This window comes from Salmo trutta, chromosome 1 (assembly GCF_901001165.1).
Source record: "Salmo trutta chromosome 1, fSalTru1.1, whole genome shotgun sequence".
Taxonomy (NCBI): domain Eukaryota; kingdom Metazoa; phylum Chordata; class Actinopteri; order Salmoniformes; family Salmonidae; genus Salmo; species Salmo trutta.
Window position 1 is genome coordinate 38851849 of NC_042957.1, and position 13866 is coordinate 38865714.

At 43.9% G+C, this 13866-nt stretch overlaps 1 protein-coding gene across 4 annotated transcripts in view; it reads right to left on the reverse strand.

Moving 5' to 3' along the window:
• LOC115195609 (glutamate receptor ionotropic, kainate 2) overlaps nt 1–13866 on the reverse strand; it is a 237538-nt gene that overhangs the window by 43234 nt on the left and 180438 nt on the right. For 3 of the 4 annotated variants that reach the window (XR_003878718.1, XM_029755669.1, XM_029755660.1), the window contains exons 9-12: nt 13488–13601; nt 6846–6965; nt 6380–6466; nt 5319–5542 (exon numbers count right to left, since the gene is read on the reverse strand). Coding sequence is in view for 3 of the 4 variants with exons in the window: in XM_029755669.1 (XP_029611529.1) it covers nt 5319–5542; nt 6380–6466; nt 6846–6965; nt 13488–13601 (545 nt within the window). In the remaining variant the exon portion in view is untranslated. Of the gene's footprint in view, nt 1–5318; nt 5543–6379; nt 6467–6845; nt 6966–13487; nt 13602–13866 lie in introns of those variants that run through there. The other variant, XM_029755680.1, reaches the window with a different exon arrangement.

Below are 13866 nucleotides of genomic sequence, written 5' to 3' on the forward strand. Positions count from 1 at the left end.
ACACCGGCTCTGACGCTCGTCGGATGTGACAGGGCTTGAAAACTATTACAGACTACAAAGGGAAACCCAGTGACGCGAGCTGCCCAGTGACACAAGCCTACCAGACAAGCTAAATGCCTTTTATACTCGCTTCGAAGCAAGCAACACTGAAGCATGTATGGGAGCACCAGCTGTTCTGGATGACTGTGTGATAATGCTCTCGGTAGCCGATGTGAGCAAGACCTTTAAACAGGTCAACATTCACAAAGCCGCAGGGCCAGACGGACTCCCAGGACATGTACTCAAAGCAACTGACAAGGGTCTTCACTGACATGTTCAACTCTCCCTGGCCGAGTCTGTAATACCTACATGTTTCAAGCAGACCGCCATAGTCCCTGAGCCCAAGGAAGCGAAGGTAAAATACCTAAATGACTACCACCCTGTAGCACTCACATCTGTAGCCGTGAAGTGCTTTGAAGGGCTGGTCATGGCTCACATCAACAGCAGCATCCTGGATACCCTAGACCCACTCCAATTTGCATACCACCCCAACAGATCCACAGATGACATCATCGCAATCACACTCCACACTGCCCTTTCCCACCTGGACAAAATGAACACCTATGTGAGAATGCTGTTCATTGACTACAGCTCAGCGTTCAAAACCATAGTTCCCACGAAGCTCATCACTAAGCTAAGGACCCTGGGACTAAACACCTCCCTCTGCAACTGGATCCAGGACTTCCTGACGGGCTGCCCCCAGGTGGTAAGGTTAGGCAACAACACGTCTGCCAAGCTGATCCTCAACACTGGGGCCCCTCAGTAGTGTGTACTTAGTCCCCTCCTGTACTCCCTGTTCACCCAAGACTGCGTAGCCAAACATGACTCCAACACCATCATTAAGTTTGCTGACGACACAACAGTGGTATGCCTGATCACTGACAATGATGAGACAGCCTATAGGGAGGAGGTCAGAGAACTTGCGGTGTGGTACCAGGACAACAACCTCTCCCTCAATGTGAGCAAGACAAAGGAGCTGATCGTGGACTACAGAAAAAGCCGGGCCGAACAGGCCTCCATTAACATTGACGGGGCTGTAGTCCAGCGAGTCGAGAGTTTCAATTTCCTTGGTGTCCACATCAACAAAGAACTATCATGGTCAAAACACACCATGCCAGTTGTGAAGAGGGCACGACAAAACCTTTTCCCCTCAGGAGACTGAAAAGATTTGGCATGGGTCCCCAGATCCTCTAAAAGTTCTACAGCTGCACCATCGAGAGCATCCTGACCGGTTGCATCACCGTCTGGTATGGCAACTGCTCAGCATCTGACCATAAGGCGCTACAGAGGGTTGTCCGTATGGCCCAGTACATCACTGGGGCCAAGCTTCCTGCCATCCAGGACCTATATAATAGGCGGTGTCAGAGGAAAGCCCATAAAATTGTCAAAGATTCCAGTCACCCAAGTCATAGATTGTTATCTCTGCTACCGCACGGCAAGCGGTACTGGAGCGCCAAGTCTAGGACCAAAAGGCTCCTCAACAGCGTCTACCCCCAAGGCTACCTGACTATTTACATTGACGACAGTCCCCCCCCTAGTCACTTCACCCCTACCTACATGTCCAAATTACCTCAACTAACCTGTATCCCCGCACACTGACTCGGTACCGGTGTCCCCTGTATATAGCCTTGTTGTTGTTATTTTATTGTGTTACTTTGTATTATTATTTCTTTTTTACTTTCGTTTTTTGGTAAATATTTTTCTTAACTCTTCTTAAACTGCACTGTTGGTTAAGGGCTTATAAGTAAGCATTTCAAGGTAAGGTCTACACTTGTTGTATTCGGCACATGTGACAAATAAAGTTTGATTAGATTTGACACGAATACACACACACACACACACACACACACACACAAACACACAGACAGGGGACATGCCAAGTTCCACACAGAATAACAAAAGGATTCCTCTGCCTCTTCTCCTCCTCTTCTCTTCTCTCATCATCCTCCTCTCCTATCCAGAGTCACAATAACCCAACAGGCACCCTCCTATCATCTGTCTGCTGGATTAAATTACTCTAGCCAGCTTTATAGATTGGTTTCTTTACTTGTCTCAGGGCATCTGAGGAGAGGTGTGTAAGAGAGACAGAGAGAGAGAGATAGTGTGTGTGTGTGGGGGGGGACATTGTGCGGCAGGCGCACGGTCGCCAGCGGTTACAAGGAGACAGTGTGTGTGTGCGAGACGAGAGAGCCTGAGGTGACACTGTGATATATACTTATCTAGTGTGTAAGCTGGCATGAGGAGCAATTACATGTTTACATGTAATGACAGGGGCCTTATTGTGAATGTCACATGCATTGTCCAAGTTTTCTGTGATATATTTTGCGACTGTATACGTATGTGTTCTATGATTGAGAACACCCTCTGAGTGAATAAAGAAAGAGCAAAGAAATAACAAAATGTTGGAGTAAACAGTTTATTAATATGAAAAAATTGAATTCTGCCTATTATAGGAAAATACTTCCTTTTAGCCCTTCAGATGTGGGTGGAATGAGCTTTTAAATCCTTAGAGATCTGAAGTTTACTGCTTTACTACTGACATATCTCCATCTATGTGTCACGTCCTGACCAGCAGATGGAGCTAGTGTTTTAGTTTTGGGGTCAGGACGTGGCATGTTTGTGTTGTGAATGTTTGTGGATGATTGGGACTTCCAATTGAAGGCAGGTGTGTATAGTTGCCTTTGATTGGAAGTCCTATATAGGTGTGTGTGTTTTACTTTGGGGTTGTGGGTGGTTGTTTTTACACTGCGTGTATAGCCTGTAAAACTGCTACTGTTGTCACCGTCATTGGGTTTTTCAAGTGGATGCTCTACTCCTTTTTTTGGTAATAAATAACCATGAGTATTCACATACCTGCTGCGCCTTGGTCCATTCATGAAGACAACTGTGACAGAACCACCCACCTACACAGGACCAAGCAGCGGAAGAAGGCTGGCGAGGACTGGGAGACCGAGAGGCACCCCCAAGATTTTTTTAGGGGGGGGGCACAAGGGCTGTGTGACGGGGCAGGAGCTGCCCGCCAGTCAACAGTCGCCAGAGCTGCCCGCCAGTCAACAGTCGCCAGAGCTGCCCGCCAGTCAACAGTCGTCAGAGCTGCCCGCCAGTCAACAGTCGTCAGAGCTGCCCGCCAGTCAACAGTCGTCAGAGCTGCCCGCCAGTCAACAGTCGTCAGAGCTGCCCGCCAGTCAACAGTCGTCAGAGCTGCCCGCCAGTCAACAGTCGTCAGAGCTGCCCGCCAGTCAACAGTCGTCGGAGCTGCCCGCCAGTCAACAGTCGTCGGAGCTGCCCGCCAGTCAACAGTCGCCGGAGTGGCCAGACTGCTCTGAACTGCCGGAGTGGCCAGACTACGCTGAACTGCCGGAGTGGCCAGACTGCCCTGAACTGCTGGAGTGGCCAGACTGCCCTGAACTGCCGGAGTGGCCAGACTGCCCTGAACTGCCGGAGTGGCCAGACTGCCCTGAACTGCCCCGAGCTGCCAGACTGCCCCGAGCTGCCAGACTGCCCCGAGCTGCCAGACTGCCCCGAGCTGCCAGACTGCCCCGACAGCCAGGAACGGCCTGCACCTGAGCCACCTCCAGGATAGGTGGGTTGGGGAGGGAGGGTGTAGCACAGTGCCGTCGGTGACGGCAGCCACCCTCCCTTAGTGTTTAGGGGTTATTGTTTATGTGTTTTTTTGTTGGTGTTTTTCGCACCTTGAGGGGGGGGGGGGGGTACTGTCACGTCCTGACCAGCAGATGGAGCTAGTGTTTTAGTTTTGGGGTCAGGACGTGGCATGTTTGTGTTGTGAATGTTTGTGGATGATTGGGACTTCCAATTGAAGGCAGGTGTGTATAGTTGCCTTTGATTGGAAGTCCTATATAGGTGTGTGTGTTTTTCTTTGGGGTTGTGGGTGGTTGTTTTTACACTGGGTGTATAGCCTGTAAAACTGCTACTGTTGTCACCGTCATTGGGTTTTTCAAGTGGATGCTCTACTCCTTTTTTTGGTAATAAATAACCATGAGTATTCACATACCTGCTGCGCCTTGGTCCATTCATGAAGACAACTGTGACACTATGGCTACACTACCGACTCTATTTGTAAGGGATTAAAGAAAACAATATCCTTCACATAAGGAACTTAACCAATCAATCTGTTTGTAGGTCAATACTACAATTGTGAGAGAGCAAGTTGACGCCTGGGCAGAAATCAGTACATCAGGCTTAGAGCTATTGCACATCAACACCCATATGGAGGAGAGAGAGGAATAGTTATCTGATAAACCCAGGTTTCCTTAATTGCACTGTTTAAGCCTGCTGAGCTAAAGCCTCTAAGACATCATGTTTCAAGCAAGGTTATTCATCACTAGAGTGTGGTTAAGGAAGTTTGTTACAATAAGTGAATCACACTTTCATACACACAATGTTGACACACAAACATGCTTGTACGCAGACAATGTTGCAGCTATATCTGAGTTAATTTTACTGCGTTTACTGTGTAAACTTAAAACCATGTAAAGGCGACATTGAAAATATAGAGAAACTTACCCAACATACCTTTGATAAAGATGACAATAAAATAAGTGCATATTCTGAACCAACTTAGGTGACAGTTGTTGCCTTCCTTTCAGGTGATCAAAAGGCCAGTAACATTTGGAAAATGTATATTAACCACAAAACTCTTGGGGTCAAACCAAATAACAATCAACAGCTGGCACCCCAGAGTTCGGGGTTAATGAACACTTTTCTACATAGGATTAGTAAAGGCTCCAGGGGAATTCTACCAAAAAGCGGGTAACATTGAGCATGGGATGTCATAATGACGTCATATTGTTGTTGTAAACTGGTTTTATGGATGCAGAAATGTCAGGATTACAAGATGTATTTTTTGCAACCAGAAAACTAAGTCTTACTCTACTTATAATAGCGGTATAAACACACTGTACTCAGCTCCTAACACTGAACAAACCAATATATAACCAAAGGCCGGGCAAGGCCATAGGTTACTTATACAGTGCTTTAGCTCTACCTCACTCGATTGTTTCATATTTCCCTCAGTCTGGGGTTAAGCCAGGGCATGTCCACAGTACTTTACATAAGATAGCTTTACATGAGCTTAAGGGCATATGTACTGCCTCAGTCAGCCAGACTTAATTCACACACTGTCAAAGCTTTCCTGTGGGGCACAGAGTTTGTTTCACAGGTAGAATAACTTCACACTCTGGGCTTGTACTAGTATCGTAAGACGGAGAGAAAAGCCACTGTCTGGTTTGTGTAAGCGAGCGGTGAGGGATGCATGTTACCTGGCTATGACAAACAGCACACAACTGACACCCAAGTAAGCCAGCAGAATATACATCCAGATATCGGGTGAGAGGGGGTTGAGGAAGGAAAAGACACCCGGGTTGGTTCCATTGGGCTTGCGGTAGAGGATACTTATCCCCAGGGTCATGAAGGGCTTGGAGAAGTCGATGACCTTCTCCCTCACATAGGTAATGGCCAAAGGAGCCACCACTAGGTCTGCTTTCTGTGGACAGAGATCGGGGAAGGAATTGGAGTCCACCAATCAGAAGCAGTGGTATCACATCAAAACCAATCAAATTAGGACATACATTGGGAGGTGGGTCCACCAATTAGGTGATATGGTATCAAATTAGAATCAATACAATTTGGACATAGATTCTGGGGTGGAGATAGTCGATCCAATCAGGGGCTGTGGTATCACAGTAGAAACTGGGGCTTGCAAGAATCAGATATAGGATCTCCTCTCTGTCAACACTTTGACCAGTCACTGAGAATGTGTTGAAGATCCTAGAAGGACAAGGGAAAATCAGTGAAGTCATTTAAACTAGGTTGTTATTGTAAATTAGTTAGGTCCTGGATGCTGATTGGCTGAAAGTCGTGGTACATCAGACAATATACCACGGGTATGTCACAAAAATACTTGTTTACTGTTCTGTTTATGTTGGTAACCAGTTTGTAATAGCAATAAGGGAGTTTGTGGTATATGGCTAACATACTGTGCCACACAGCTAAGGGGTGTATCCAGGCACAACGCGCTCTGGCCATATTGCTTGAATTTAAAACTTGTTCTCAATGACTTACCTCGCTAAATAAATATGCAATATGAGAAATGTGCAAGACTTGGTGGGAACTGGGAAGTCAAAGGACTAAAAAGCATCCTTATTATAATTGGTGCACTGTAGACGCAAACAGACCCTATAAAGTCAAAACCTCTGGACCTATTCAAAGCCCATTCTCCATTGTATCCATTATCTGCCAAACCGTATGTTCATCACCACAGCGACACACCAATAACCAAGACGGGAACCATGACAGTACACTCCTCCACTCCACTACTCACGTGGTCCATGAGCTCCCTGACCATGCCATTCCACTGGCCCGTGCTCTCCTCCAGCGCCCCATACTTGCCGTCCTCCACCAGGCGCACCTAATAATAATAATAAGAACAGTGATATTACATTTACATTTTAGTCATTTAGCAGACGCTCTTATCCAGAGCGACTTACAGTAGTGAATGCATACATTTCATTTCATGCATTTCTTTTTTTTCTCTTTTTTGTACTGGCCCCCCGTGGGAATCAAACCCACAACCCTGGCGTTGCACACACCATGCTCTACCAACTGAGCCACAGGGAACCTATTAATTATAAAAGTAACAACAACAAAAATAATATATGCCATTCAGTAGAAACGTGTAGTAGTATGTGTATTCATTTTCATACTGTTCCCCCATGGAGATCAAACCCACAACCCTGGCATTGCAAGCCCCATGCTCTAGCAACTGAGCCATATGGAAAGCCACTCACCTCATAGTGAAAGCCCAGGATCCCAGAGAGCTCGCGGAGCAGGTCGATGCAATAGCCCTCGAAGCGGTCGTTTCCGTACAGCGGCTTGTCGGACTTCTTGAACATCACATAGGGCTCCACCTGTTAAGGAAAGATGGGGGTGGGAGGGACGGGGAGAAGGTAGAGTGAAAGAGGAAGGAGAAAGAAAGGAGGGATAGGGTGGAAAAGGGGAGAGAGGCAGAGAGAGACAGGTAGAAAGGAGGAAGAGGCAAAGGGAGGGGGTATGAGTAGAGAGAGGGGGATGAGAAAAGACCAAGGAGAGTGATAGAAGGAGAAGAAGAAAGGAGGGAGAGGCAAATGAAGGGGGTAAAGACAAAGGGAGGCGGTAGGAGGCGAGAGAGAGGTAGAGGTAGGAATGAGAAAACACAGATCATAAAGCAGAGCAGGACGGCAACAAAGAGTGGGAAAAAAGGACAAGAAAGAGAATGATGTCAAAAGAGAGCAGAGAAAAACAAACATCATACTCCAGCTATGGGGCAGCAGGTAGCCTAGTTGTTAAAGTGGAACTGACAGCGTTTTAGAAACCTGAAATTATATTCAAATCTGTATTCAGACCCCTTCCCTTTTTCCACTTTTTGTTACGCTTCAGCCTTATTCAAAAGGATTGTGTCAAGGCACAGATCTGGGGAAGGGCACCATGTCTGCAGCATTGAAGGACCCCAAGAACACAGTGGCCTCCATTGTTCTTAAATGGAAGTTTGGAACCACCAAGATTCTTCCTAGAGCTGGCCAAACTGAGCAATCGGGGGAGAAGGGCATTGGTCAGGGAGGTGACCAATAACCCGATGGTCACTCTGACAGAGCTCCAGAGTTCCTCTGTGGAGATGGGAGAACCTTCCAGAAGGACAACCATCTCTGCAGCACTTCACCAATGAGGCAATGATTGTAGAGTTGCCAGACGGAAGCCACTCCTCAGTAAAAGGAACCAGACAGCTTGGAGTTTGCCAAAAGGCACCTAAAGGACTCTCAGACCATGAGAATCAAGATTCTCTGGTCTGATAAAACCAAGATTGAACTCCTTGGCCTGAATGCCAAGCGTCATATCTGGAGGAAATCTGGGGCCATCCTAACGGCGAAGCATGGTTGTGGCAGCATCATGCTGTGGGGATGTTTTTCAGTGGCAGGCACTGGGAGACTAGTCAGGATTGAGGGGAGGATGAACAGAGCAAAGTACAGAGAGATCCTTGATGAAAACCTGCTCCAGAGCGCTCAGGACCTCATACTGGGGCGAAGGTTCACCTTCCAACAGGACAATGACCCTAAGCACACAGCCTAGACAACGCACATGTTGCTTCGTGACAAGTCTCTGAATGTCCTTGAGTGGCCCAGCCAGAGCGCGGACTTGAACCCGATCAAACATCTCTGGAGAGACCTGAAAATAGCAATGGAGCGACGCTCCCCATCCAACCTGACAGATCTTGAGAGGATTTGCAGAGAAGAATGGGAGAAACTCCCCAAATACAGGTGTGCCAAGCTTGTAGCGTCATACACAAGAAGACTCAAGGCTGTAATTTCTGCCAAAGGAGCTTCAACAAAGTACTGAGTAAAGAGTGAATACTTTTGTAAATGTTATATTTCATTTTTTCATTTTAATACATTTGCAATAATGTCTAAATACCTGTTTTTGCTTTGTCAGTATGGGGTATTGTGTGTAGATTGATGAGGGAAAAAAATGATTGAATCAATTTTAGAATACGGCTGTAACGTAACAAAATGTGGAAGAAGTCAAGGGGTCTGAATACTTTCCAAATGCACTGTACACCCCCAGTAAGAATTTGATTTTTTTTTTTTTTTACATTGTCTGACAAGCAAGCACTTAGATATGGTCATTTTCACATTTTCATACTTTCATAAAAAGTTTGGGGATGACGAAAGTAAAGCATTGGTGAAGATTCTATAGCAATATAGAGTGGGAAAGTGGTTGTGCGTTTGGACATTTTATAGACACTGCAGTAAATAAAACCTAATAAAAACATATCAGTCTTGTCCAGGACTAGACTCAGACTGGTGCGCCATAGCTAATCAGAGCTTCAGTAGGCCTATATGCATGCATTACATTTGGGGGAGAGGAGGTAACATCAAGATCCTACTACTACAAAGGGAGGCTTACTGGATATCCTCTCTAAAAACATTGACCCATAGTGGTCTGAATATTGACTTTGACCTCAGGCCCTTCTTATGACCACATTTTCCTATATGAACAAGTCTTATAAATTGAAAAATAATTTTATTAGCGCACACCTAACATGTTCCCCCTGTTGATGTTCATTATATATTAAGGTTGAACCAAAAGATTACATGTAACAAAAATGAAATACGAAATTATTATGTGAAATTGAATGAAACAATAATGTATGTTGACGCAAATATGATGTACAATATTCCATTATGTTTCTATATGATAACAATAGCATAATATATTTAATATGCCATATACTATTTTTTTAACAGTTTCACTAATTAATTTTAATTCACTTAATCATTATGACACACTACTGTCATTGGTTACACTAATTGCACTGTGTGTCTACAATAACCTGGTTCAAGTATTCATGACATTACCCTGAGGAAGGTACAGTGATGCCAAAATGTTGGTAAATACCCATTAAATTGCTGGGAGATTATACATGGAGTGTGCAACTTTTTTATTTTGATAATTTAGTTTATTCGCCGTTAGTCAGCACCTCCACACAAACTATTATTCTGGGTGTGCGCCAGCTCATGTTTTTTATTTTTATGAAATACATTTGACCAAGACTGTCACAGTATCTACAGAAGGTGGCGCCCCTCCTCGGTCGGGCGGCGCTCGGCGGTCGTCGTCGCCGGCCTACTAGCTGCCACCGATCTATGTTTCTGTGTCTTTTGGTTTTGTCTGTCTGATCCGCACCGGTTTCTTGTCTGTCATTAGTTAGGTTATTTAGTGTGTCTTTTCAGTTCAGGATTTCGTGCGGGATTGTTTTATGTCAACTCTGGACAGTTGTGAGTGAGTGCTGCGCGCGTTGTTAATTATATTTACCGGGCTGCGCCCCGTGCGTCTTTTGTTTTGGGAACGTGTTTTCCGGAGTTGAATTTATGTGCGCCCTGTGCCTTTCGGCTTCTTGTGTTGTTCCCGGATTTTCTATTAAAACCCACTATTACTCCGGACCTCTGTCTCCTGCACCTGACTCTGCCTCTCTACTGATCCTGGTAATCGTGACAAAGACAAATAATATTCTTTATGTTCTGAATTATTCAGTAGTCTTTCTCTACCATAGGATTAACATTATATCCAAAAAGTCGGACTTCGTAACCTAATACATCCGATAATAAGCACCGAGCTCTGACAGAGCGGTGCTGCTTTCTCGCAACAACTTTAGAATTTTACATGTTGTGGTGGTTGTCTGCAAAGTTGTTTCCGTGGGTCGCAAAAAGCTAAATTAGCATGACACGAGCTGAATTACACGTAAAAGGCTTTGAAAATAAAAAGTACGCTCAGTGCCTAATTTACATTTCACAGAGATACGCTTGTTTTTGTGAAAACTTCTAAAAAGAACAGGAATTGTGCATTAAGAAAAGCACTAAAATATGAAAATAATAGATGTTATGTCTCAATCTTACTTCTACACAACTGTTCAAAATTTGAGGTCACTTAAATGCCCTTGTTTTTGAAAGATAAGCTAATTTTTGGTCCATTAAAACAACATCAAATTGATCAGAAATTCAGTGTAGACATTGTTAATGTTGTAAAGTACTATTGTAGCTGGAAATGGCAGATATTTTATCGAACATCTACATAGGCGTATAGAGCCCATTATCAGCAACCATCACTCCTGTGTTCCAATGGCACGTTGTGTTAGCTAATCCAAGTCGATAATTTTAAAAGGCTAATTGATCATTAGAAAACCCTTTTGCAATTATGTTAGCACAGCTGAAAACCGTTATGATTAAAGAAGCAATAAAACTGGCCTTTTATAGAGTATCTGGAGCATCAGCATTTGTGTGTTCGATTACAGGCTCAAAATAGCCAGAAACAAAGACATTTCTTCTGAAACTCGTCAGTCTATTCTTGTTCTGAGAAATGAAGGCTATTCCATGTGAGACATTGCCAAGAAACTGAAGATCTTGTACAATGCTGTGTACTACTCCCTTCACAGAACAGCGCAAACTGTCTCTAACCAGAATAGAAAGAGGAGTGGGAGGCCCTGGTGCAAAACTGAGCAAGAGGACAAGTACATTAGAGTGTCTAGTTTGAGAAACAGACGCCTACACAAGTCCTCAATGAGCAGATTCATTAAATAGTACCCGCAAAACACCAGTCTTAACGTCAACAGTGAAGAGGGAGGGAGGGACTGGGATGCTGCCCTTCTAGGCAGAGTTGCAAAGAAAAAGCCATATCTCAGACTGGCCAATAAAAATAAAAGATTAAGATGGGCAAAAGAACACAGACACTGGACAGAGGAAGATTGGGAAAAAGTGTTATGGACAGACGAATCTAAGTTTGAGGAGTTTGGATCACAAAGAAGAACATTCGTGAGATGCAGAAAAAATGAAAATATGCTGGAGGTGTGCTTGACGCCATCTGTCAAGCATGGTGGAGGCTATGTGATGGTTTGGGGGTGCTTTGGTGGTAAAGTGGGAGATTTGTACATGGTAAATGAGATCTTGAAGAAGGAAGGCTATCACTCCATTTTGCAACGCTATACTCTGTGGACGGCACTTAATTGGAGCCAATTTCCTCCTAGAACAGGACAATGACCCAAAGCTACAAACTATGCAATAACTATTTAGGGAAGAAGCGCAGTCAGCTGGTATTGTCTATAATGGAGTGGAGAGCACAGTCACCGGATCTCAACCCTATTGAGCTGTTGTGGGAGCATCTTGACCGTATGGTATGTAAGAAGTGCCCATCAAACCAATCCAATTTGTGGGAGGTGCTTCAGGAAGCATGGGGTGAAATCTCTTCAGATTACCTCAACAAATTGACAACTAGAATGCCAAAGGTGTGCAAAGCTATAATTGCTGCAAATGGAGGATTCTTTGACGAAAGCAAAGTTTGAAGGACACTATTATTTCAATTAAAAATCCTTATTTCTAACCATGTCAACGTCTTGACTATTTCCTATTCATTTTGCAACTCATTTTATGTATGTTTTCATGGAAAACAAGGACATTTCTAAGTGACCCCAAACTTATGAAAGGTAGTGTATATGTGTATATGTTTTACGTCCTCTGGATTCAAGAAGAAAGATGACCAGTTCAATGGTGAGCCTGTCAGTTAGCCTTAATTCTCACACAGCATCCAGCCTAGCAGATACAAAGCAATTTTTCCAAAAATTTTTCTCTGGCCTGCATTGATTTAATCACCCTAATTTTGGCCATTATACAAGGGTAAATACAGATTATGATAGAGACATGAGGTTTGGACCATTGGTTTTCTTAGAGGATTATCTACACAATTAAAGGAAAGGTTCACCCATTTTGAATGATATATTGTTTTTGTGCATCTCTATGTTCTATCGATTCCCTGGGTAATTTCATGTTTTGTGTATTTATCGGAGTTATTGGCGTTCAAGCTGCCAGAAATCCGTCCGGTATGATGTAGCACTGTGATAAAGTCAATCTCACTACACTGGTAGTTAATAGGACTACGACTTTTAGATACAAAAATGTCCATCATGCATGCCAGATTTCAATATTGGCCGATGTCATAACTCGGGAGGATGTCTTCTCTCGAATGAGCTATTGATCATATTTTAGCGATATTCCTACCTCGAGATATTTGTAATTTAACGGCGGGTTTAGCACATTTTTTTGACCAGGGTGCATTGCATGGTGCCATTCACAGAGATATATAGAAAGGAGATAGGAACCCAATGAATGAAGGAACGTGTAACACCCCACACAGCAGACTGTCGACCAATCGCGTTCAAATTGTCATGCTATGTCATGCGGTTGCTAAACTAATCCCCTCTCATATGTCGAGAAACATGCCTATTTTCCTCGAAAGTACGTAATGTCACAATTCCAAAGCTATACGATATTACAGATGGCAAGTTAATTATCTCACATCTCGGAAAAGATTTGTAATGTTGTACTTCTTGTTGATGAAATTCATGATAATGTAAGGTTTTTGAGCTAGCGCCCAATAGACTACCATGAACTCCTTGTCCCAGATTCGCCCAGAATGCACCGCGCGGCCCATTAGCGAAGCATGGGCAATGTTTCCCATCTCCTCAAAAGTATATCTGCCGCTGCGAATGTCAAAATCCACCCTGTGGGGAGCATCGATCTGCAGGTTGAACATGGTGAGATTGTAGACTCCTAAATTGATAGTGCAGTTTGTTTAGGCGATTTTTCCATCGCCATTTTATATCGCCAAAATGAAACATTTGTACACAAAAAATATTGTTCTCACATATTAGTGCTATTTAACACTGTAAATTAAAGGAATGAGTTGTTTTGGGTGCATTTTCTCCCTAACATATTATTTTACCCATTTGTCGTTTTTTGATTGAATCAGTTGTGTGCCCAATCTCTCCTCTCAGTCGTCATGACTTCAGTGATCCTGCTGTGTGCATATGTGAGGCCGCAGAAAGAAAGAGAACTAGCCAAATGTATGTTTACCAGTATGGTGGAGACGCGGAGGGATTTGTTAGCCAGAGAGTCATTGATGTTCGTCGTCTTGCTCTTGTGGTTCTCTGTCATGTTCAGCCCACTGGGAGGGTCCCATGTTCCAATCTGTTGGGGAAACATATGATCCCCTCATATGATAAAATGGTACTGTATATGCATACACAGACAGACATGAGTTGTGAACACACACACGCACCAGTGGTATAAAGTCTACACACTCCTTGCACAGTCTTCACATTTTAATGCCTTAAAATGTAATCTAAAAAGGGATTACATTGGATTATTCCTACCAATCTACACAACCTACTCCACATTTTCAAAGTAAACGACAAATTATAGAACATTTTCCAAATTAATAAAAAAATATAAA